Here is a 22,371-nt window from a genome sequence, read left to right on the forward strand (position 1 = left end):
TCTCACATTCCAAGCATGCCCCCGAACGTTTCCAAAGTTACCCACCCACCCCCGTAAGGATCGCCATTATTACGAATGCTTGGGGGCATTATCGTCCTTTTGGTAGATCCGTTCGGACCCGCATTCAAATTTCTACCGCCCCTGTTCTCTCTCCTTCATACAGCTTCTGGGCTGCCCACATCTTCTCTCTGCTCCGGCCACCGCTTTTAGGGCTTTCGCCGCCGGAGGAGAGGTGGAGTACGGGAACCGGCGGTTATCGGACTTGATTCTTGTCTCTATTCAGCGAGAGATGGACCAGGAGATGGGGGAAGCGTTCGATTTTCTCAGCCTGGAGGAGATCGATCTTGACTACGAGTACGATGCTTCGCGGTATTTTGACCTTAGCAGGGAGGAGTTGCCGTCGGAGGCGTGGGAGGCGGAGCTCTGGTTCGAGACGGCCGCAAGCTATCCCCCTTCTCGTATGTGTATCACATTCAAACCCTAATACTTTGATCTCGTTTCTCTGTTCTTTATTAGACAAATTTTTTTAGTTTTTATTTGTTTGTTTCTTTTTTCTGGTACTGATTCTTTGGATTGCTCTTCATTAGTCTCGATCCTTTGAGCTTCTTGGATCTGGTATGGTATACTGTTTGATTGGTTCTTGGCACTTGCTATGGATGCTTAGTTCTTTCTCGTTTTCTTTCTTTTTGATTTTTTCTTTTCTAAATATTGATGATCGATGCTATATTTTGCATTTCTTGATTTCTTGAAACCTTGTGGATGGAGTTGTATGAATGACATTTGTGCACGACGATAAGCTGGATATTTAGGGTTTAATGAATGCTTTTCTTCTTTAGTATGTTGAATAAATGAATGGACGGAGAGCAACATTTGCTTATTTGGTAGCGACCCATAAACGAATATATTGGTTTGACTGGTTATATTTAAAGGTTCCATTTAAACATCATACACTGCCAATCTCGATGGTCTTCCTCCTCAATTTGGTAGTGGTCCAATATGCTAGCAACTTATGATATATAATTTGGATTCTCTAAAGTTTTTGTTTCTGTCCTGTTCTTTCTTGTTATATGTAAAAGACAAAGCATCAGAAGTTATTATTGATAGGAAGGACTATCCACTGTCCATGACTTTCACAGGTGGATCTGGAAAATCATGGGACCATAGTTTGAATATTGAGGATTCTGGAAGCAATGGCTTGATAACCCGATTTAGTTCTGAACCTTATATTATGTACTTGCTGATTTCCATTTAATTTACAAAAAACACATGTGTGTCAATTCATCAAGAAATAAACAAATTTTAAATAACATGATATTTCTGGAAGGTGGCAAAATCAACTAAATTTTACTCCAGCTGTGGTCTAAGATATGTAACATTGCAATGGCTGGATCGCATTGTCAATGTTATTGCTAGCCATATATTCTGTTGTAAGGGTATAATTTCATTAGATTGCCATAGGAACATTAAAAGCTGACCCCGGATGCACATGCATACAGTTACATAGATACATGCATACATACATGTATGCACAACTATTCATGTATACATGCAAATACATAAATGTATACATATCCAGATATATATTCTGTGTGTATGTATATTCTACATGTGCCTGTGTGTGCGCTCATGCACACATGCATGTGTATGTATAGTTTTTGTGTCTGTTCTTTTGCTAAAGTAATCCAGAAAGCGATGGAGCATAGGTGTTTTCTCCCCCAGAAATACAGTGCATTGATGCTTGTAGATATTGTTGTGGTTAACAACCATGGCATGGAACAAGTATGGATTTTTTAGTGCTATTATAAAACACTGGTTCGGCATAACCGACTTTTCAGATAATCATGTTGCTGCATCTAACGGCTACTTCTAACAACAAAATAATGTGATTACAATATCTTGCTTCAAAGTAATGTCATTTTTTATGTATTTAATAATGTGATAGACATGTTTTAGAATATCAATATTAGCATGTCCTCTTGTAAACAATGAGAATGGTATGTGAGGGTCATGACATATGTATATCGACATTTAATCACAGATCATTGCATTTTTTTTAATGTTACAGACAGAGGTCCTCAATACCATTATTATGGCTATTGTAATATACACTGCCCATTTCTAAAACAATAAATAAAGTTCAATGTCAATTATTGGATCTTCTCGGATTGATGGTTGAGAATGTTCTGGATCAGCAAATGATCTTTAAGGAAAAAAAGAGGTCATGCTCCTTCGTAGTTGCAAGTTAGCAATAATCGGGACTTCTCCATCATGTTTCCCTCATCTATTTAATTTAATCTAATTGTAGATTTTAAGAAAATTCATTTGTCATTTTCTGCTGCTGTGTGGGAGAGAAATTTTGAAGGAAGACATAACGAGAGAGCAGAGAGAGCTGGGAGCATAGGAACTGCAGAAGCATCATATTTGCACCCTCATGTATGGGTTTTTCTGCTTTGAACTGAAGCCTACATATTGCTAAGAGTAAAGAGATGAATGCTATGACGTGCCACCAATAAAGTTGATAAACATAGTATCTCCAACAAGAGTGCATGGGTTTATTAAAAATTAGATGTCCTACTACGTATCATAGTTTGTTCTTTTGTATTAGAGACATTGATCGGTGCTCTGCTAAATGTAGCAGCATGGACTTCTCAGGTTGACCAATGTCTTTACATGTCTGCCTGGTGTTGCAGGAGATTGAAAATCAGAACCCATGGCATCATAAAATGCGAACTTTTAAGCATGCTAGAAAATGACCATATTCTTATTGTTACTATCTCATATTCTTATAGTAATGAGGAATACATCCTCATCAAACATACATAAATCAAGAACCATTTCTAGTTAATTTTAGAATTTTGTTACAACCATTAATTCTTTTTTTTTGGTTTAGACACTTCAAATTTTCTTGGAAATTGTATTAAATATCAGTAGCACATAAGTTTGGCTTTGTTTGCTTTCTCCTAGTTATCTATTGGACATAAATTCTTTATCCCCTGTACCCTTCCCATTTGATTTCCTTTTTGTTAATAAATCAAGAGTACAAGGAGGAACGTTGGATATTTATTTATTTTGGATAGAATTATATTGTTTAATGCATGGGACCAATCATTTGTTATTGGATGTAATACTAGCATTTGTATAACATATTTGGGTTATATATCAAATTCCATACGACGTCTTGTTTGGGATACTACTTTCTCTTGCTTTTTGAGGGCAGGCACCTGCACATGTTATCACATAATATCAATAAATTTTCTGAGGATTTTGTAAATTATTTTACTTGTAATATTTTATCTATACTATCATTAACATTTAATAATGGATTATGTATTGCTTATCTCTATGGTGGTCTTATGCTATTTGTTATTTAAAGGAATTACTTAAATAATACCCTTTTCCAACCTTTTGTGATAGGTGTTAGGACTCCTTTATTTTGATATCTTGCTTTCTGAAAGAACTTTCTATTTTTCTTTTTCAGCACTTATAGCAAAGATGAACATAGGAGAAGACATATATGCAGAAAATGTAAATACACTTCCAAAATTCAAGGATACAGAAAATATCAATTATACGAGCTCTCTTTCTGATGGTGTTGCTGGCACTGAGTTCTCTACAGAAGACAAAAGTTATAAAGGTAATTGGATATCACTAAAGACTTGCAGTTATTATTCTATCATGAATCCCTGCCTTTTTTTTTCTTTGGTTCTTTTTTGTTGTTTACTATGTACACATCATGTCATTCATTATTTTACCATCCAGATTCCAGACACATTTTACTGATTCATATATATTATACTCCCTAGAATTTGACTATTATATCATCCTCATGGTACGTGCAGTATTAAAGTCCTATCGGTTTTATAAATGAATAATCTTATTTGCACTTTGTATATAGTAGTTTATGGAAGATAAGTTACCAAATTGCTTTTTCGAAACAATATATTGATTGTTTTTTTGAAACAACCTTAAGTAACTAAGTGGACATGAAAACAATAGAATGTGTCAAAGAATTCTTAAAGTTAAGCCAAAATGTTGATGCCTCTTTCTCATGTATTGGAGCTTGACAATGAAGCCAAGTTGATGAGCTCTCCTAGCAATCCTTCGGTGTTCCATTGTTCCTTGCACACTTCTCAAGGGCAGCCAGACCTGCTATACCGTAGTCATAATGCCTTCAAATGTGCTCTATTCTGGTGGAGCAACATCATGTTTTCTTCTTACATAGTAAATGTTGGCTCGGTTGCAAGTTGTTTTCAAGGATTACCAAGAGGGAGTTATATCAAGCAAGATAATTGAATAAAATGCATAAATTGTGATATCAGAATCATGCGAAATTTGTCTCTACATGGAACAGTGTCTTTTCACCCCTTTATAATAAATTACACAGAACTAGCTTACTACTTCCGTAAATATGATCTACATAGTAACTAGCTCATTCTTTTCTTTTCTTTTCTTTTCTTTGTATCATTCTCTCTTGCATGCTAGTGGAGGATGAAGCTTGAGAACATATACTAGTTTCAGAAGCAATTTCTAGATCAGTCTTGAAGTTATAGGTTGGAACTTGATGTCTAACCAAAGTAGGGTGAATGTTTTGTCAACAACTAGCTTAACAGTATCGCAGTACAAATTGAGGCTACATGTTTCAAAGAAGTGACATTGAAATGGTAGATGTGGTATGGTCTTGTAATGAAGTATATCATCTTGTAGATAATTATGGTTTAGTTATAGATGGACAGTGGGCTGATTTGGTAGTCAGGCAGTCTGGTGGGGTAGTGAATAATAGCATAATGCAAACTGTAAGGCTGTGTTTGGATGCCAAATAGCTGACTAGGGGATGAATAGACTTAAACCATCTGTAGCCACCACCAACCAACTAACCAGCAGTTAAAGTTCTCTGCTGTTTGGTTGACATTCCTGTGGTTAGTGGGATAAAGTTGTGGAAAAAGTGAAAAAGAAGAGAGAGTTGGGGGTTAACTACATTTCACCCTCCTGCATGAGATAAAGGTACCTTGATTTAGTGGCTTTCTCACCCTTTAACTGAATAACTTTATCAACCACTTTTTTCCTGGCTGGTTAAATAGTGGATAGTTAAAAGTGAAGTTCAGCTAGCATCATAATTGAATATGTGGGAAAGAGCGTCTCATGGGCAGCATGGAGGAGAGCAGGTGCATACCAAGGCAGGTGAGAAAGAGAGAAGAAGATATGTCGGGGCTACCCAAGGAGGAAGCGAAGTATACGAGGAGGTTTCCAAAACTCTTTAAGGGTCTAGACATAATTAATTTTGATGTTTAATGAGGTCAAATAATTTAAGCTAGTATTGGGCCTTGTCTCCATATCTATTAAATGGAAAGGAGAAAGAAAACTCAACCCCGCCCCAAAATTCAGAAAAATTACAAAGAAAATCATAGAAAATTTGACTTCATAATTATTTTTGGAAGTCATGTAAAAAAAGAAAAATTTTGCACATGTTTTATTTCGCCTAGAAAAAAAATTGCTTCTTAATAAATTTAAGAAGTCCATGCACAAAGAAAGGGAAAAATATTTTGGGAACTCCATGCACAAAAAAAAAATGCATTTTTAGTGGGACTTTTCGAAAAGGAAAAAATTCATTCAAAAAGAAACATATACACAAAAAATTCCACACAAAAAAGGAAAATAATTTGTTCCTACTATTTTCTAAATTAGATTTTTAGTGGGACTCTTCGTCAAAGGAAAAAAAAGAATTTTTTTTCATTCTGGGACTCTTTGGAAAAAAGAAAAATATTTTGCTCAAAAAGAAAAATTTTCCATGTACAAAAAAAATCGCTCAAAAAATTATGCTCTTATATGTTTTGGGAACTCTACATGCACAAAAAAAAAAGAAAAAAAATAATTCATGCATAATATTTTCTCCACGAGCACAAAAATACAAAATAAATTAGAGTTTTAGTGGGACTCTTCTAAAAGAAAAAAAATTCGTTCAAAAAGAAACGTACCCATGAGCACAAAAAAATTCGAAATAAATTAGATTTTAGTGGGACTCTTCAAAAAGGAAAAAAAATATTCAAAAGAAACGTAATCATGAAAAAATTCCACGCACAAAAAAAAGAAAAAATAATTTGTTCCTAATATTTTCTAAATTAGATTTTTAGTGAGACTCTTCAAAAAAGGAAAAAAATCTAATTTCTTTTGGAAATCCACATGCACAAAAAAAGAAAAAAAATAATTTGTTCATCATATTTTCTCCATGAGTGCAAGGAGGAAAAAATAATTCATTCGCAATATTTTCAAAATTAGATTTTTATGAGACTCTTTGAAAACGGAAAAAATATTTTTTCTTTTTGGAAATCCCATTTGCACAAAAAAAGTTAAAAATAATTCGTTCGTCATCTTTTCTCCATGAGCACAAAAAATGAAATAAATTAGATTTTTAGTGAAACTCTTCGAAAAAGAAAAAAATTCTGCCTCTTATTTCTTTTGGGAACTCCACACATACAAAAAAGAAAAAAAATATTTTGTTTGTAATATTTTCTCTACGAGCACAAAAAATTCAAAATATATTAGATTTTTAATGGAACTTGTCAGAAAGGATAAAAATTGTAATATTTCTTTTGGAAACTCCACACGCACAAAAAAGAAAAAAATAATTTGTTTATATACGAAATAAATTGGATTTTTATTGGGACTCTTCAAAAAGGAAAAAAATTATTAGCAAAGAGATATTTAAAAATGAAAAATTTTCTCCACAAGCACAAAAATTTCGAGATAAATTAGATTTTTAGTGTGACTCTTCAACTTGGAAAAATATGTCGTTCAAAAAGGAACAATCTATATGAACAAAAAAAATTCGCTTATAAAAGTTCCGCTTCTTTTTTTTTTTTGGGAAACTCCACACGCACAAGAAAGGGAAAAATAATTCATTCAAAAAGGAACGTTCAGAAAGGAAAGAAATACCAAACATACAAAAAAAATCATGCACAAAGAAATTCATAATGAATTTGGGAAGTCATGTAAAAAAAAAGATGTGTCATGCACAAAAAAAAAATAATTCGTTTGTGATAAAGGAAAAAAATGGCATTCCAAACTTGTGTAAAAAAGGGAAGTTAGAAAAATTCCACTTCTTATATCTTTTGGGAACTTCAAAATAGAAAAATTTCGCTTATTTATTTTCCTCCAAACATGAAAAATTTCGAACTTGTGTTTAGTGTCTTGGGATTGAAGGTAGTAGGAAACCTAAAAGTAGCATGTCCTCTATTTCTTCTTGCAATTAAAGTGCCACTCTATGCCACGACGATCGAAGCGATTGGGAGGGTAAGTGGTGCGCCTCAAATTTTTTCATTCTATTTTTCAAGTTATTATTATTCTTGTATTACATAAAATTATATTTTCATTTTCATTATCACCCCACACATCGTGCGGGTATCATTCTTGTTTTTTTGTCACACTAACCTATGAGGTTTAGTTGTGTTGTCTAAAAACATAGTATCCTGATTCCTGGTATTTGAGTAAAAAAGGGGACTATTACATCAAAATCTCAACTAACAAGGAGAATGTAAATAACATGATCCCAGTTTAAGAAAAGAAAACTAGCTTAGATGTACAAATTTGGGTTGAAATTACCTCTATGAATATCCTCTAACCGAGTAAATTAGCATTTATTTAATAATGAAAATGAAAGAGGAAATTTAGGAGTGATAATGAATAAATGAAATTCATGTGCATAATGCTTATGTTGAAGAAATCTAAAGGAAAAAGGATGTTAAATGACTAGATGGCTTGTAGAACATCTTTTAAAGGGTAAAGTTGTGCTATTCTTTTCCTTGCTTAGTTGTACATTGTTCAACCGAGAAATTCTTGTGTTTTTAACAACAAACAGGTGCATAAGTCTCCCATCTAATGTATTCCTAATTTATTTTATTCAATGTTTTAGAAAACTGTTGCCAAATGCCTAAATGGCTGCTAAAGCACATGAGATCGGCTCATAAGTTAGTACTGAATGTTGCCAAGTTGATATTTCCTATTGACTGACTCCATCTCATTTGTTTAAATTATAACAATTTTCTAGATCTTATCCTTATATTTATTATTTTTTAATTTATCATTTTTTTGTCTTGACCTCTATGCACTTGCGTAAGTACTAGGCAGCCCCATGGCCACACTCTGCAGCCTACAGTCTTTTGAACATTGCCTTTATGATTATAGTGTTGGTTGGCATTGACACTCCTGTTGCCACACATTCAATTTATAGGGCCTTAAAGTGGGTCAAGAATGTTGAGTGAATCCACATGCCTACTGGAACATGTCCAGACTTTGACAGCATGTCAACATGGTTTCTGAAGAACAATTTCTCTTTGGTTTTACTTCTTTTGCCAGCTTCTATTTGTCTTTAGTTCTATACTTTCGTTAGTTCTTTGTTTCTCTGTTGTTAATTATTGTCAAAGTTCTGCTAAATCCGATTTACATTCTTTGGAAATTCTGAAAGCAATTGAGAGTACCTTTCCTTTTATTTTGCTTCTTGTTTCTTGTTTTCTCAATGTTCATACAAATGAGACAATTCAATTAGGATGCTTATTTGATTCAGCTTATGTGACTGCTAATAAGGAAAAAGGGTCTTGGGTAAAAATCATATTGCAAATTTTTGTTGAAAATATATTATTATATTTCTTATTCTGTTCACAAATTACCAATAGTGACACTCATGGCTAATATTTGTTTGACTGCAAGAAACTTTTATCTTTTTCTTTGCGAGATTAATGTTGCAAAGCACCAAAAAGAATTTATTAAGGATCAGGAAGAAAAGAGGTTACAAGGAAGAAAAAGAAGAAGAGAAAGAGGGAAAATGTTCATAATAGATTTTTCGGATTTTTTTGTTTACTTTTTAATTAAATGTAGTTTCTTTTTTAAACCATGGTTTCTTTGGATCAACATTTCATTTGAGAAGAGTCGTTGCAAACATATTTAGTGTTCCTTTGCCACTGGGATATTTTTCATAGGCACGCAAACATTTTCTTTTTTTTTTTTTTTTGGTTTGGGTGGGTGGGTTGGAAAGGAACAGATTTAAACTTTGTGATATTACATCCATAATTCACATTTTTTTGTAGGCTGGACATTTAGAAGCATCATGTCTCAAGATGTTCAGAAAGATAAAAAAAAAATTAACAAGGGCTTTTCAAAAGGCTCCACTTTGATGAAACCTACTGCAAGTCAGCTGGCCAAGCAAAACCGTCCACGAGAAGTTAAATATGCCAACAGATTTGTCCATAGGTGATCTCTGTTTTTCAGTTTCATTCCTCTGCTTAATGTTATTTTTATCTTTTTTTTTCGATATTGTTCACTAAGTATGTTGCTTATATGTTTAATATCAATGTGTCATAGTGCTTCATAACTTATAACCTATATTCTCTATTGATATAAATGTTGCTTTTGCCTCTTGAGACATTCATAATAATTTCCTTGGTGATTTATTCTTTTCCTCTAAATTTGATCTAATCTTTTTTTGCCATCTTTTAACCAGCCCCTATAATTATTTATTTTGCACTAACAACTGTCAATGTTTTATGTTGAGCTTGTCTTACCTATGCTACTCAGGGTTCCGAAGTCAATATTACAAATAAGTGCTCAAAATGTTGAGGATGAACCTGAACATTTGGTTCAAGCTACCAAAAGACAAAAACTAGAGGGGGGTCTTTCACGGAAGGTGCAGCTAAGTTTTGATATCTCAATGCAATGTATCTTTTGAATATCATTTGGGACTGATATACTTGTACAATTTCGTACTATTTTTTTTACAACATACACTTGTGTCTTAATGCATGTTAGTTTCCAAAATAGTAACTGCCTTATGCATTCATATTTCACAGTTATATGCCCCCGAAATGGCTTTCTATATTCCATTAAATACTTGCATTTATAGAAATTGGAACTAATTTATGGTATGAATTGCATGAAAAATAAGCAGTGAACATTATAAGGTAAAACTAGTTCGAGTTTCGAAGTGATATCCTATAGCCATGTACTTGGCATTAAAACACTAAACATAGGAAGTTCTCTCTCTGTTTTCATTCTAATATCTCAATTCACTTTTTCATCGTGTCTATTATTATCTGTACTTGTTAACTGAGACTATTTTCTTTAGCTAAAACTAAGATACAATAACATCATAATCCACACTTAAAATGTATATTCAAGTTTTGCTTCAAAGCTACCTCATGTAAATAATCCTAGCGCCAAAATCTTTTAAATCTGTTAATCTTAGCTTTCTTGGTAGGTAGTTGCGAATAAGATAACCAACACCTTGGTTTATCTTTATATATAAAGAAAATTTTGCCAAAATAGCATACAACAAGATATTACAATATTTGTTGAGATTTACCAGAATTATAGGAATCGAGATATTGGAAACTCGGCCAAAATGGTAAACCAATGATAAATTACCATATTAAGAGATTGCTTTGGATATTTAATAATTTAAAATAATACAAAACTATAAAATTACTAGAGGAACATATACTAGAAAGCCATACCACTTCCATGCAAGAAAGGGTTTTTTATAGCACGTGACATGAAGATAACAACTTATTCAAAAGAATTCATTAATCATCCATGAGAAGCTTTACCCTGGAGTTCATCTCTATGTAGTGAAGGTTTGTTGAAAAGATATTTTATCTACCTAATTATGCTGTGCTACATGACAATTGACTTTATACTTTTATCATTAATTGAAGTTATGTCATCACTTGAATTAAATTTCTCCAATTTACTTCTATGCAATTTTTTCTTCATCGTGTTGTTCAAATGTTTATCGTATGAAGACCCAACCTCTTCTATACCTAATGGTCTTTAGTGGTCACATTTGAAGAAGCTGATAGTCTAGGGTTTCTTGCAATTATGTTCTTGAAGTTTCATCTTCCAAGAAAGTGGCTTTGGAACCTTGTTCTTAAAGTATGACATCATATGATATGGATCTTTTTTTGTGCCATGTCATGGCAAGATATTTACAAATCAATATGATTATTGATGTAAGCAATAGGTAATGGAGTAGCCATATCACATGCTTATTCTTAAGCATAGTATGCTGGTCCTGATGTATACTTAATTTTTTGCTCATTATGTGTATTAACTAAACCTAGTCATCGATTGGGCAAGCTAGGCCCTGTCTAGAATCGAGTGCCAACATGCTTGCCCATGCTCAATTTGCCTAACCTTGGGCCAAATTTTTAAAGCCCAAGACTAACTTTCAACTACACGGTAGCCTTGAAATTGGCATGGCTTGAAGAAATCCTGGGGATCTATCTTGTGGTGGCATTGGCATTATCACCTAATCATGAGATGGGAGAGGCATGGGAGAAGAACGAAAGGAGAAAGTGGGATGGGTTCTTGGGCCTATGGTATTGATAGGCTTTCTGATGGTGAGGTATAAAGGAAGGATTGGTAGGGGCTTGTTTGGTTGCATAGCATGCGACAAGAGTGTTAATGGTCAATAATAACAAGAAAGGAGGACTTGGGTTAGGGTAGGCAAAGGGCAACATATATTAGATGTAGAGTGAAAGGGAGATTGGGAGGATTGAGGTTTAAGGGTTCAGGGGAACTGGAAAGAAATTTTTATTTGCTTAATAAAAGCATGACATGAGATTTTGGGCCTAAAATTTGCTCATGACTTGGCCTCATGGGCCAAAACTCATGTCCACACTTGCCAAATGAGTGCGCCAGGTGGGTCGATGGGCCCATGCCCAATTGTTGCTATGACATACTCATTTTGGTGTAAAACTATGCAAAATCTGCCTCATGGGCTGATGCAACAACAGGCATATGATTCACTCCAATACGTGCTACTTTAGTTGCAAGAAGTATTGTCAGTGATCATAATTGTCTTCATATAGTAGCAACTGGTAACAATAGTGAAAGCATCATATGCAGACAATTTAGTAACTATAGCTCTTTTTGACATTTAGATGAGGTGTCTTATGTAGTATGTATTAGTCTTTCATGGCCAAGGTGCTTTTGATTGGTCTGTTGTTGTTTCTATAGGATAACTTATCAAAAGAAAAAAGGGCACCTATGATAAGGATATATGTTAAGATAGTACTCAATCCAATAATGAGGCACTTCTTTGTGCTTGTTTATCGCATCAAAAATTTACCTTTTAACAACTCAATTGAGTTATTTGAAGTGCGCTTTAGTTTGTAGTCTAAGATTTTGCATGTTTAGTTATCACATAGTGAGACATCATCTTTGTAGGCATATATTTTTGCAAGAATGGACTTTCTCTCCTTTTACTTAATTAGAGGATTTTTTCATTTATACTCTAGTATAATTATGTAAAGACCCAAGTCCCCAACAATCTAGCCAGAAAGTACTATTTATATTTCTTGGCCTTGTATTAGCAGGCAAGACCTTCCTAACACACAATCAATGTGGGACTAATAACAATAATATAACTAGTGAGTATTGAAGGAAATGTTTTTTTTTTTTTGTTGGGGGGGGAGGTCCAAAGTATCACTTCAATATATTTATAGAATCAAGGTTCACCATGCTGGTACTAGAGCCTGTACCAGTCGATCGGCGGCATGGTTCGGTATGCCCCTATGTTGTTCCATGCCGGGCCTGTACCGACACAATAGAGAGACCGTGAGAGAGGGAGAATGAGAGAGAGAAAAAGAGAGAGAGGAGGAGAGAGGGAGAGGGAAGAGGGGCTTCGGAGGCTGCCGGAGGACCCCAGAGGGCTGGAGGAGGGGCTCCATTCGAAACATGGGTCTGTTGGGGCCCCTTTCTTTTATATGAAAATTTTAAGTGGTCAACAAAATTTTCAAAATAAAAAAGGAGCTTCGACAGACCCCTATTTCAAACGGAGCCCCTACTCTGGCCCTCCCTCTCCCTTCCTTCCCCTCTCTCTTTTTCTCTCTTTCCTTCTCCCTCTCCTCCTCCTGCCGGTTTCCTTTTTTGAATGATGGAACCGTCCCGAATCGCCCCGAATCGGGAGGTTTAGGACGGTTCCACATTCCTTAGATAGAATCTTTTTCTCAATTAAAGAATATAAAGATGTGTTTCTCTCATGTCATGTACTGGAAATTCTTATCAAAAAGAAAAATAGTTGTTTCTTCCTATAATAAAGAATTTGCTCTCGTATAATCTTGTATCATATAGTCAAATAATCAAAGAATAAGTTTCTATCCCGGCATGGAAAGAAAAGACAACACAGAGGATGGGTAAAAAGAGTCCTTCCTTTGACTTGATCTATAGCTTGAAACTATAGATATAATTATGGATCCAACAATTAACAAGTTTAAACCTCTATGGCAATTGTACTATTCACAATAGATCTTAATTCTATTTTCCTATTGGATAGGAAAAAATACTATTCTTAATGAGGACCTGGTATATAGAAAACTCTTATTCTACATATCCCAACAGCTAGTTCTAACTAATATTGAGTAGTTCAATACATTAATTAATGTGAATCGTTCATCTTAAAAAATTTTCAGTTCTTCGGGCTATGTCAATTCCGGTTATCCCAAGACTTTATTATTTGTTTGTCACACAAAAAAACTTTTTGAATGATAGGTAGATATGGATTTTGCTAAAGAAAAAGGTTTTACTGCAGTTAAATATCCTCTTTTCTTCCAAATATTCCTACGAATATGTTTTTTTGATATAGAAATACGTTTTTTGGGAACTGCCATTCAAAAAAGGGTTACTCATTTTTGTTTGTCATTGTATGTGAATGACATGTAATGTTCCGAATAGATCGAGGCCCACGTCTTCCTACTGTTATATCTAGCAAGTGTATGATAATGTTTCACAACTGATACTTGGTGTCTTCATGTTATCTTTTTTAGTTATTTATTTTCAATCCTCTAATCATGCAGTAAATTTCGAACAATGAGTTTGTTCAAACCAGAGATCAAAGAATTATCAATATCAAACATGCTGACAGTTTGATTTTGGTCTGCTAGTCGCTGCTTTTTCAATCAAGCCCTAAATCTGTTAGAGACCTCTTTCTACCATCTTCCCTCACTTCAAAACCATAAACAACATCCTTTCTTTTGATCTTCAGGCACTAAATTCAGTTTTCTTACTGCCTCTCCTGTTCTCAAGACTTGGGCAGGGAAGCAGATTTTGGTATCTAATCCTTAGGGTCCTCTCATGCAATGGTCCATCCCGATTGGGAACTACATTAGTTTGGTATCAGAGCTGAAGAGTCCTATCTTTTTTATTCTTTCCCTTGATCCTCTTCGTATTCGTATTTCTTTCCTTATCATCATGTTACCATACAGAGAGCTAGGTTTCAAGATTGATGGCTTTCATTAGCCTATCAAATATGAGAAGAAGGTTTTCAGGTAGATATGTTTTGATATAACATATATCAAAAATGATTTGGCACCAATAAAGGTTATAGTTCTAGCCATGGAAGGCTGAACTGTGTTGAATCGGCTGGTTTGGGACATATCAAACTGGACTAGTCAGTTACTAGCATAGTTCAGTCCATTGGTTCGAAATGGAGGGAGAGGGAGAAAGAGAGAGAAAAAGAGAGAGAGAGGGAGGGAGAAAGGGAGGGAGAGAGGGAGAGAGAAGGCGAGAGAAAGAGGGCTTAAAGTCATCTCGTTGGCAGGGGGTCCCCCTGTTTCGATGTCCTATAATTTTTTTTTGCCATTTTCGAATTGAAGTTGGCAAACCAATTGCTGACTTCAGTTTAAGTTGGCAAAAAAAATGAAATCGGCAAATGATTTGCCAGCATCTTAAGCGAAGTTGGCAAAACATTTTCCAACTTTAGTTCAAAATTGGCAAAAGAATGGTATGTCTTGGAATGGCATGGTACGAACCCATATCGTATCGTATCGTTCGCTGACCAATACAAGTCCTGGTACTGGTTGGGCGAAACTTGGTTCTAGCACTTGCAATGGTCATACCCAGCAATATAGAGAACCACTTTATGAAGAGCCCAAATCAAACTTCTAGATGTGAGGATTCTAAGACTGAAGTTCCATCATATAGTGATGCTGTAATTGAAGATTCATCAATGGGGAACCTATAATTGAGGATTCATATAATGTCTCGATTGAAGAAGATAAAATTCTTGAAGATTTTCATGAGGAATGCATATAAGAAGATCATGTGACTGCCATGAAGTCAATAATTGGAGCTAGGTATTATTTTGAGGATCCATTCAATCTGGATCTGTGAAATCATGTTGTTTGTTTCAATCTGCGATCAATCAAATGGTGCATGACTATAAAAGGAAAGGTGCTGCATCAGGTATCTAAATTTTCAATCATGAGGAAGTTTGGGCATTGGTCATCATCAACAAGTGTTGAAGATCCAATTTTGGTGTGTTATGGTAGAAATCATCAAGATCTTGAGCATGAGATCCACGCAACGGAACATATGATGTTGTAAGCATTAAAAATCCAACAGTCCAAGCTTTTCTATTTTATTTAGTTTTGAAACTGTTGTGGTCTAATTTATGTTTCTATAATTGATGTGTTGTAGATTCACGATACTGTATCATGAACAATGAACACTCCAATAATCATGATCTTTTTGGAGTCCTACTAGGAGCCAAATAGGTTGGTACTCAATGGGATGTTAAGGAGAATTGGTTGAGATTATAAAAGGTCCAAAAAGAGTCATTGAAAAGAGGATTACATGCAGAATTTTTATGAATGAAAAGCTTATTTGGAGCCTGGTTCTGCCACACTTCTCTCCCCTTTCTTTTCTATATCTTTCTCTCTTTGTTACTTCCATTCTCTGCATTAATACTGTTCTTGATCTCTATTTATCTTATTCTATCTACAGTTTACTTCTGATATAACTGGTTATCAGATTTCAGTCAGAAAACTTTATCTCTGCTTTATAATCTGCCAGGTTTAAGTGTATCAATCTTTTCCTCCTAAATTCCATTTCATTTTTCTCTATTATTGATTGCAACTTTACAACTGAGTTTTCAATCAAGCCCTAAATCTGTTATGGCCCTTTTTCTACCATCTTCTATCACTTTAAAACCCTAAACAAATAATTTTTTCAATCTACCATTGCCCTAAATTTAGTTTTATTACTGTCTGTCGACTCTGTCCTGTTCTCACTTGGACAGCAAGTTATAAAGCTGCTTTTAAACTCTAAACTATCTAATCCCTAAGGTCCTCTCACATAATGCAGGCCATCCCAATTTGGTCCTGCATTATTCTGCTTGTGCTTTTGTCTTGTGGACACTTTTCATCTGAAAAGTACACTTTTTATTTTTGCTGTTGATGTGCTTATGCTTAATCTTCATATTTTCATCGAACAAAGCTTATACTTAGGTTCTTTTTGGCATATCAAAAAATATGCCAGAACCTGTTAACTTGTTTTTAAATTACACTGAACAGACAAAATTGCCAGCATCCTTATACATAGGAATATTCTTCTTATGCATTACAGGTAGTTGGTGTAAATCAACAAACTGACTTCATGCATAAGGTTCCAGAAAAGGTATTCTTCTAATCTGGGAGTAAACTGGCTAAATGGGTTTGGAGATACTTTGGCAATATTGTCCTTGTTGGTTTTGGTGTTTCACTAATAATTTCAATTTTAACATAATTTTATGTATCATGCAGAAGATTGGATCTGATTGCAACTTTCAGTTTCCAAGATTGAGACTCACCATTCCAAGAGAACCTGAACTAGAAACAGCACAAAGGGCACAAAGACTAAGGGCTCAAAGATTAAGGTTGTTGTTTGTCTAGCATATCACACATGGAAATTCATCTTTGCTGTTACAGTGAAGACATCCATATATGTTTTGTCAATTACTCAGGTCCAATGATGGCAATCAATCTCAGGCTGGGGGAATGCCAACAACGTCTTCATTCAAAGCACGGCCACTGAATAGAAAAGTTAGTATTTCCATATTGAAAAAAATATTTTAGACAGTTGCTGTACGCTTCCTTCAACAAGTTTGGACATGGCTTTCATCTAAAAAGGTTCTGTACATTATCACAGATTTTTGAAGCTCCTTCCTTGCCCCTTCGTCAGAAAAGCACACCGCAGTTGCCCAAGTTTCAAGTAGGCAATCTGAACTTCTGATTATTTACTGCATTAGCAAAACATGGAAATAATTTATTTTCTGCAACTATGTGGTTCTTCTTTGACATCCTTTCTTCTTAGATGTTCAATTTAAAGACTGAAGAGAGGGCTGCTCAACATGCATCAACTGCCTCAACGTCATTGGTATATTGCTGAAATTCCAAACCATGCAGCTTTCAGTGTTTACTTTGTCATGTGTTTCTAAGGCACAATGTCAGCAATTGTTTAGTTATTCGGCCATACAGTTTCAGACATTCATTTTGTACTTGCCTTTTTAGAAACATATAACATCCCAATTTCAGTTTGAATAGGTGGTCTTAATTTGTCTGTTTTTTCAGATAGCTAAGAATGAGATTCCTAATTCTGCTGTACAAGATCTTGCTCCAGCATCAAAAACATTTGAGAATCAGCCTGTTGATCCTTCAGAACTGCAAAAGTAAGTCTAGTTTGAGAAAAGAATAAACACTTTTTTGCTTATGGTTTATTAGGAACATATATATGTTGTCAATACCAGAAGTAGCTAACGGAATTCATACATTTTCAGCAAATCCTTTATGAAACCCAAGGTCTTCCATTTTGTCAATAAATGCCTTTTGCTTGTGCTTCATTTTGAAAGACTCTTCATAAAGCAAAGGCCTTGCATCCAAAAACTTCGACACTTCTTTATGCCTTGGATGCGACAATAGGAAATTGGAGTCTTCCTCATCCACTGCCCCTCTCCATAGAAAACACTCATTCGCACACCTCCATTCAGATGTAGCATGAATTCAGCAGTTTCCTTCAACCATGTCCTATATAAACCTTAGAAATTTATCTTTGTGACTACATCTCCTTTGAAGCCTCATCACAATGCATCCTTGTGAGAAAAGTAACAGTAGCACAACATGGCCCAGCAAAGATGGGGACTCATGGCTTTCAGAGGCAAGGGTCTTCCTCCCAAACAATTAACAGGCATTGTTTCATGCTTGCTACATCACATGCTCTACGTCTTTTTCCTCTCCTTTCCTTTCCTCTACATCTCCTCTGGAATTTTAATTTTTTTAACCAGTATCTTGCATGCTACTTGCCTTTTTACTAAAGTAGTGGTAGTTAAGCTTGTTTTCTATGAATTTGCATGTTTAAGTGATGACTAATATCCATTACATAATCCAGGCCAATGCCATACATGGAAACCCCTAATGTTAACGGTCTGAGATTCTGATAGCTACTAAGGCCTCCGACCCTTTCAGACTAGGCACCTTTATACTGTTCCAGTATATCTGTGTTCTGGATGAACATGTATTCAAAGTACCAGTTGCAAAACAATGTACAGTGGTGTCCACTTTTGCCACAGATTAGTGTTGCATGGGCAAGGTAATCAGTGGCAGATTTTGACAGATAATTGAGTCTGATTCGGTAACAAGCAAAAAAAAAAAAAAAAGGAGATACTGGGGCACCTTGAAAAGAATAATGTCAGTTAAGTTATTTGTTAAAGTTCCTGAACCGTGAAACTAAAAATTCTAAAAGCTAAGAAGTAAGAACTATATTTTCTTTTATCATAAACTTGTGAAATTGTTTCACAGTTGTTAAATGCCAACTTAATAGTGATTCATTATTTCATAATGGCACTCTTGATTTCAAATATCCTGGTGATTTCTTGTGCATGCTAGAAGCTGTGTTCTAGTAAATCAGTGATCCATAAATCTTGAACAGTGGTCATAAGTATTCTGCAGTTCTCCTTGACCGATCTGTAAAATCTACAATAGAAGAATTTGATTAGGATGTAAAGTATCTGCTTATGCATGTCTTGCCAATATTTTTTGACATATATTTCTTCAGCTAGATGTGAGAGTTGATAGATTTCTCTTTTCTTTACTACTAGGTTAATCTTATGTTTGTGCATAAAGAAAGTTAATCTTATGATTCTCGATTGCCTTCCTTTTTTTTCAGAAAAAAAATCTATTAATATTTCTTTGGATGCCTGGTATTTAGGAGTTGGGTTCCATAGATTTGACTAATGATCAACAGAGATGGGCTAGCTCAGGTTGGCCGTGGAATGGACTCCACCCATAGATAAAGCCTTTAACTAATTGTGGTCATTCACCTTTCATTTTCTAGAGTTCCCTACAGACATATGCAACTACTGCAAACTAGAAAATAGTGCCTCAGGCAAGTGACCCCTCCCCTCCAAGGTCTTGATCGAGCTACCGATTGGTTATGCTTCCCACTCCACCCCCCCACCAAAAAAAAAAACAAAAAGAAAAAAAGCAGTGCTTTGTGCAGTGGGAGTTTTGGGAGCATCTCTTACATTTGTAAGGTGTCCTGCACTCTTGCCTTGTTAAGAGACAACATCTACCTCATAAAAACCGAAACCATTAAATAGCTCATCAGGTACTTCATTTTTATGTCAACATTGTTGCCTGTTGGTTTTGTTTGCAGTCATTGCCAGAATGAGTCCTGTCTCCTTATTCTGATATCCTGACTATACTAATTGAAGTGCTTGTATTTTTGTGCCAAATAGTGCTTGTATTTTATTGATATATTTTTGTTGACATTATAGTGATGACCGAAAGCAAGATGAGCACAGAAATATCTTGCCCAAGTTCAAAGCTCTTCCGCTTAATAAGAAGGTACTCCACTCATTATTTTATCATGATATTGCTATCTTCATACCCTAGAAATCACTTCAAAATTGCCACCTTGCATTATGTATGATGGCTTTTTGGATTTATCCATGCATAAATATCATTTTCATATGAGCTTATGGCCGGTTCATGGATTATGACATTTGAAGTCTAATGCCATCTCGCTTCCATGTTAAAGAAGCTATACTCTGGAAGGTACCATATTCTTGTTAATTATCTGCTCACTTGAAATTATAATAACTATTTCTGTGTCCATTACAGATCTTATCAAGCAAAGGAGATATCGGTATCTTTCGAAGTACCAAACAGGAAATAACGATACCCATGGTATCTGAAACTGTATTCCTTAGAAGTTCTATACAAATTAAATTTAAAATTTTTTTTAAAACTTTTAAATGATTTTTTGAACTTTTCGCTAGGAATTTCACTTCTCAACAAGCAAAAGGTGTCGGCAAGACCCACCAACAGAACTTTTTAACAAGGTGGACTCTGAAAACTTCTTATAGTGCTCCAATGTAAAGATAGCATACTATTTTGCTGTTTTAACTCAAAACACATGCACACAAACTATAATCCTTTTGACTATCAGAGTAATGCTTACATCCTTTTCATGTTTTGTGAATCTTTCTTTCACATGGCTTATCGTTTGTCTTGTTATTTTTGAATCTTTAGCTCTCTCTAAATTCTGATGCCCGGCTGACTTCTGCGTCTCACACAAAGTTGGGATCGTCTTCTAAGGGAGTTACTAAGGTTTTCAATTTTTTATCATTTCCTTGCTTCTGTTACGTTATTGTCAAATTTGTATTTTATGTGATTTTAAACTTCTAAATTGTACTCATAACTCGATGAACTAACTGATGCAAGGGTTCAAAAGAGAACATGATTGTTTCTGAACAACTAGGTCATAAGGTAAGCTATACAGTATGAGAGGATGACACCCTTATTGCTCTAATTGTAGATTTTTATTTTTCTGATGCACAAGCTGTTTTTATCTTGTAGAATCAGAGAATTTGTATATTTGCTTCTGTAACACCTGTTTTTTTGTGATGTTCGTTTGAAAAAGGAAGAGGTGCAAAAGCCGGGGATAAAGCAGATTGGTATTGCAAGTGGACTGTTCTCAAAAAATGGATCGCGAGCAACTAAATTTAGGTAAATTTAGAGAAATACTTATATATGATAAAACACATTTGCATGTTCCTCGACTGAAAAAAGTAAATCATACATGTTTATGTGTTTTAAATATATATGGATGGATCGATAGCTCAAAGAATTGTTCTACCTAATATAATGCAATAACTGACATCTAATGCATGAAATTTCTATGTTTAAAACAAATTAGAATTGCATACTGTCAGTTAGTTTGGTATCACTACCTTATTGTTTGTAATTTTATTAAGGTAATGAAACTATAATAGTTATGGCAGCTATTTTCACTATCAGTATGTTGTATGTTGAAATTTTCTATGAAAAGAACAGCGAATCATGTTAGTTTCTTTAATTGATACATACATCAGCTTCTTCTTGTTCTTGGGTTTCTTTCATTGGTAATCATGAAATAATTTGAATGCAATATGTTACCCACAAATCTATTTAGCAAACTGTAATATCCTATACGGACGACAAATCCGTCTGTCATTGACATATCGCAGGTGGCAAATATTGGCAGCACCTAGAATAACAAATTATGCAAGCAATTTCTCTCCTAAAATTGCAAAAGAGTTAGCTTATTTCACTCTAACGGTACTAGAACACTTACATAATTTTGATATTGTAGATTGTAGCTTGGTGGGACGTTCACCTGTAATGGTTTTATAATTCATGATAGCCCATCGTGATTAATATCATGTGGCACTCTTTAAACACTACAATTTTCCTCTTCATATAGTTTATTGTTTTTTTAACTTCTAGATGGACCTTTTTTTGTTCCTTTTCATAACATTCTTAACAGTGACACTAGAGGCTTTTTGGTTTAAGTTTCATGTGATATTGGTCTTCAAGCTCTGGATGTCAAGCCTTAGACATGTTACTTTCTAATTTTCATGCCTTGTTTCTTAGGGTATTAGCACATGTAACTCATGATAGTTTTTATATCGTAGGTCTTCTATTATATACTATAAATGCTTTGGTTATTTTAGTAGAATAATTTCATTAGCAGCTTATTGTTGCCTTGGTAAGATCTGAACTGAAATGCTATTGCCTCTTGTTCATGAACTTTAGCAGGAGCTTGGGCATCCGATGATCCTTAAGTGGTATATATTATTCTGTTGCTATTTTGGCTTTTGGTTTTGCATGAAAAAGAAACTTTCCATCGTGTGAGATTCTTCTCTCATCCGACAGCGAGGAATTGAGATCTCGGCAGCAGATATTTGGCGTTGCTGAACCTTCGATCTCAAGTTACACATTCTTATCAGTTTTTAGCAAACAGAGGATTCCCATTGGTGATCAAGCTTGAAAATTAGCGATCTGGCAAATGGAATGGTAGAGAAATCTGAAGCATGACTAATTGTTGTGATGCTGGTTTTAGTTGAGAGTTGTACAGGTATTACACAAGAGAGCTTCTCATGTACTTGCACATGCAGTTGCACAACCGCAATGGTAATGTATGTTTTCTTTTATTTACGGTTGCCATCCATTACGCTGGAAGAGATGAAATTGTTTTTTTGTTCATTGTACAAGACAAATAAAGCAGACTTTTCCGTGATTGTTTTTTTTT

General features: G+C 34.8%; 1 protein-coding gene across 2 annotated transcripts; it reads left to right on the plus strand.

Moving 5' to 3' along the window:
* The first annotated feature begins 174 nt into the window (after positions 1-174).
* LOC103700146 (protein TPX2) lies at positions 175-22,359 on the plus strand. 2 transcript variants are annotated; one of them, XM_008782114.4, is made up of 18 exons: positions 175-458; positions 3,479-3,634; positions 9,078-9,240; positions 9,565-9,673; positions 16,390-16,440; positions 16,566-16,678; positions 16,766-16,844; positions 16,951-17,013; positions 17,116-17,178; positions 17,373-17,470; positions 19,574-19,643; positions 19,920-19,985; positions 20,078-20,140; positions 20,331-20,408; positions 20,523-20,567; positions 20,722-20,807; positions 21,876-21,907; positions 21,996-22,359. In XM_008782114.4, the coding sequence occupies exons 1-17, from the start codon at positions 290-292 to the stop codon at positions 21,895-21,897; spliced, it is 1,494 nt and encodes a 497-aa protein (XP_008780336.1). In that variant the 5' UTR covers positions 175-289; the 3' UTR covers positions 21,898-21,907; positions 21,996-22,359. The 2 variants fall into 2 exon arrangements, with proteins under 2 accessions (XP_008780336.1, XP_017696594.1); XM_017841105.3 differs by having other exon boundaries at positions 21,879-21,907.
* Positions 22,360-22,371: the final 12 nt, after the last annotated feature.

Source organism: Phoenix dactylifera, chromosome 2 (assembly GCF_009389715.1).
Source record: "Phoenix dactylifera cultivar Barhee BC4 chromosome 2, palm_55x_up_171113_PBpolish2nd_filt_p, whole genome shotgun sequence".
NCBI classification, from domain to species: Eukaryota; Viridiplantae; Streptophyta; class Magnoliopsida; order Arecales; family Arecaceae; genus Phoenix; species Phoenix dactylifera.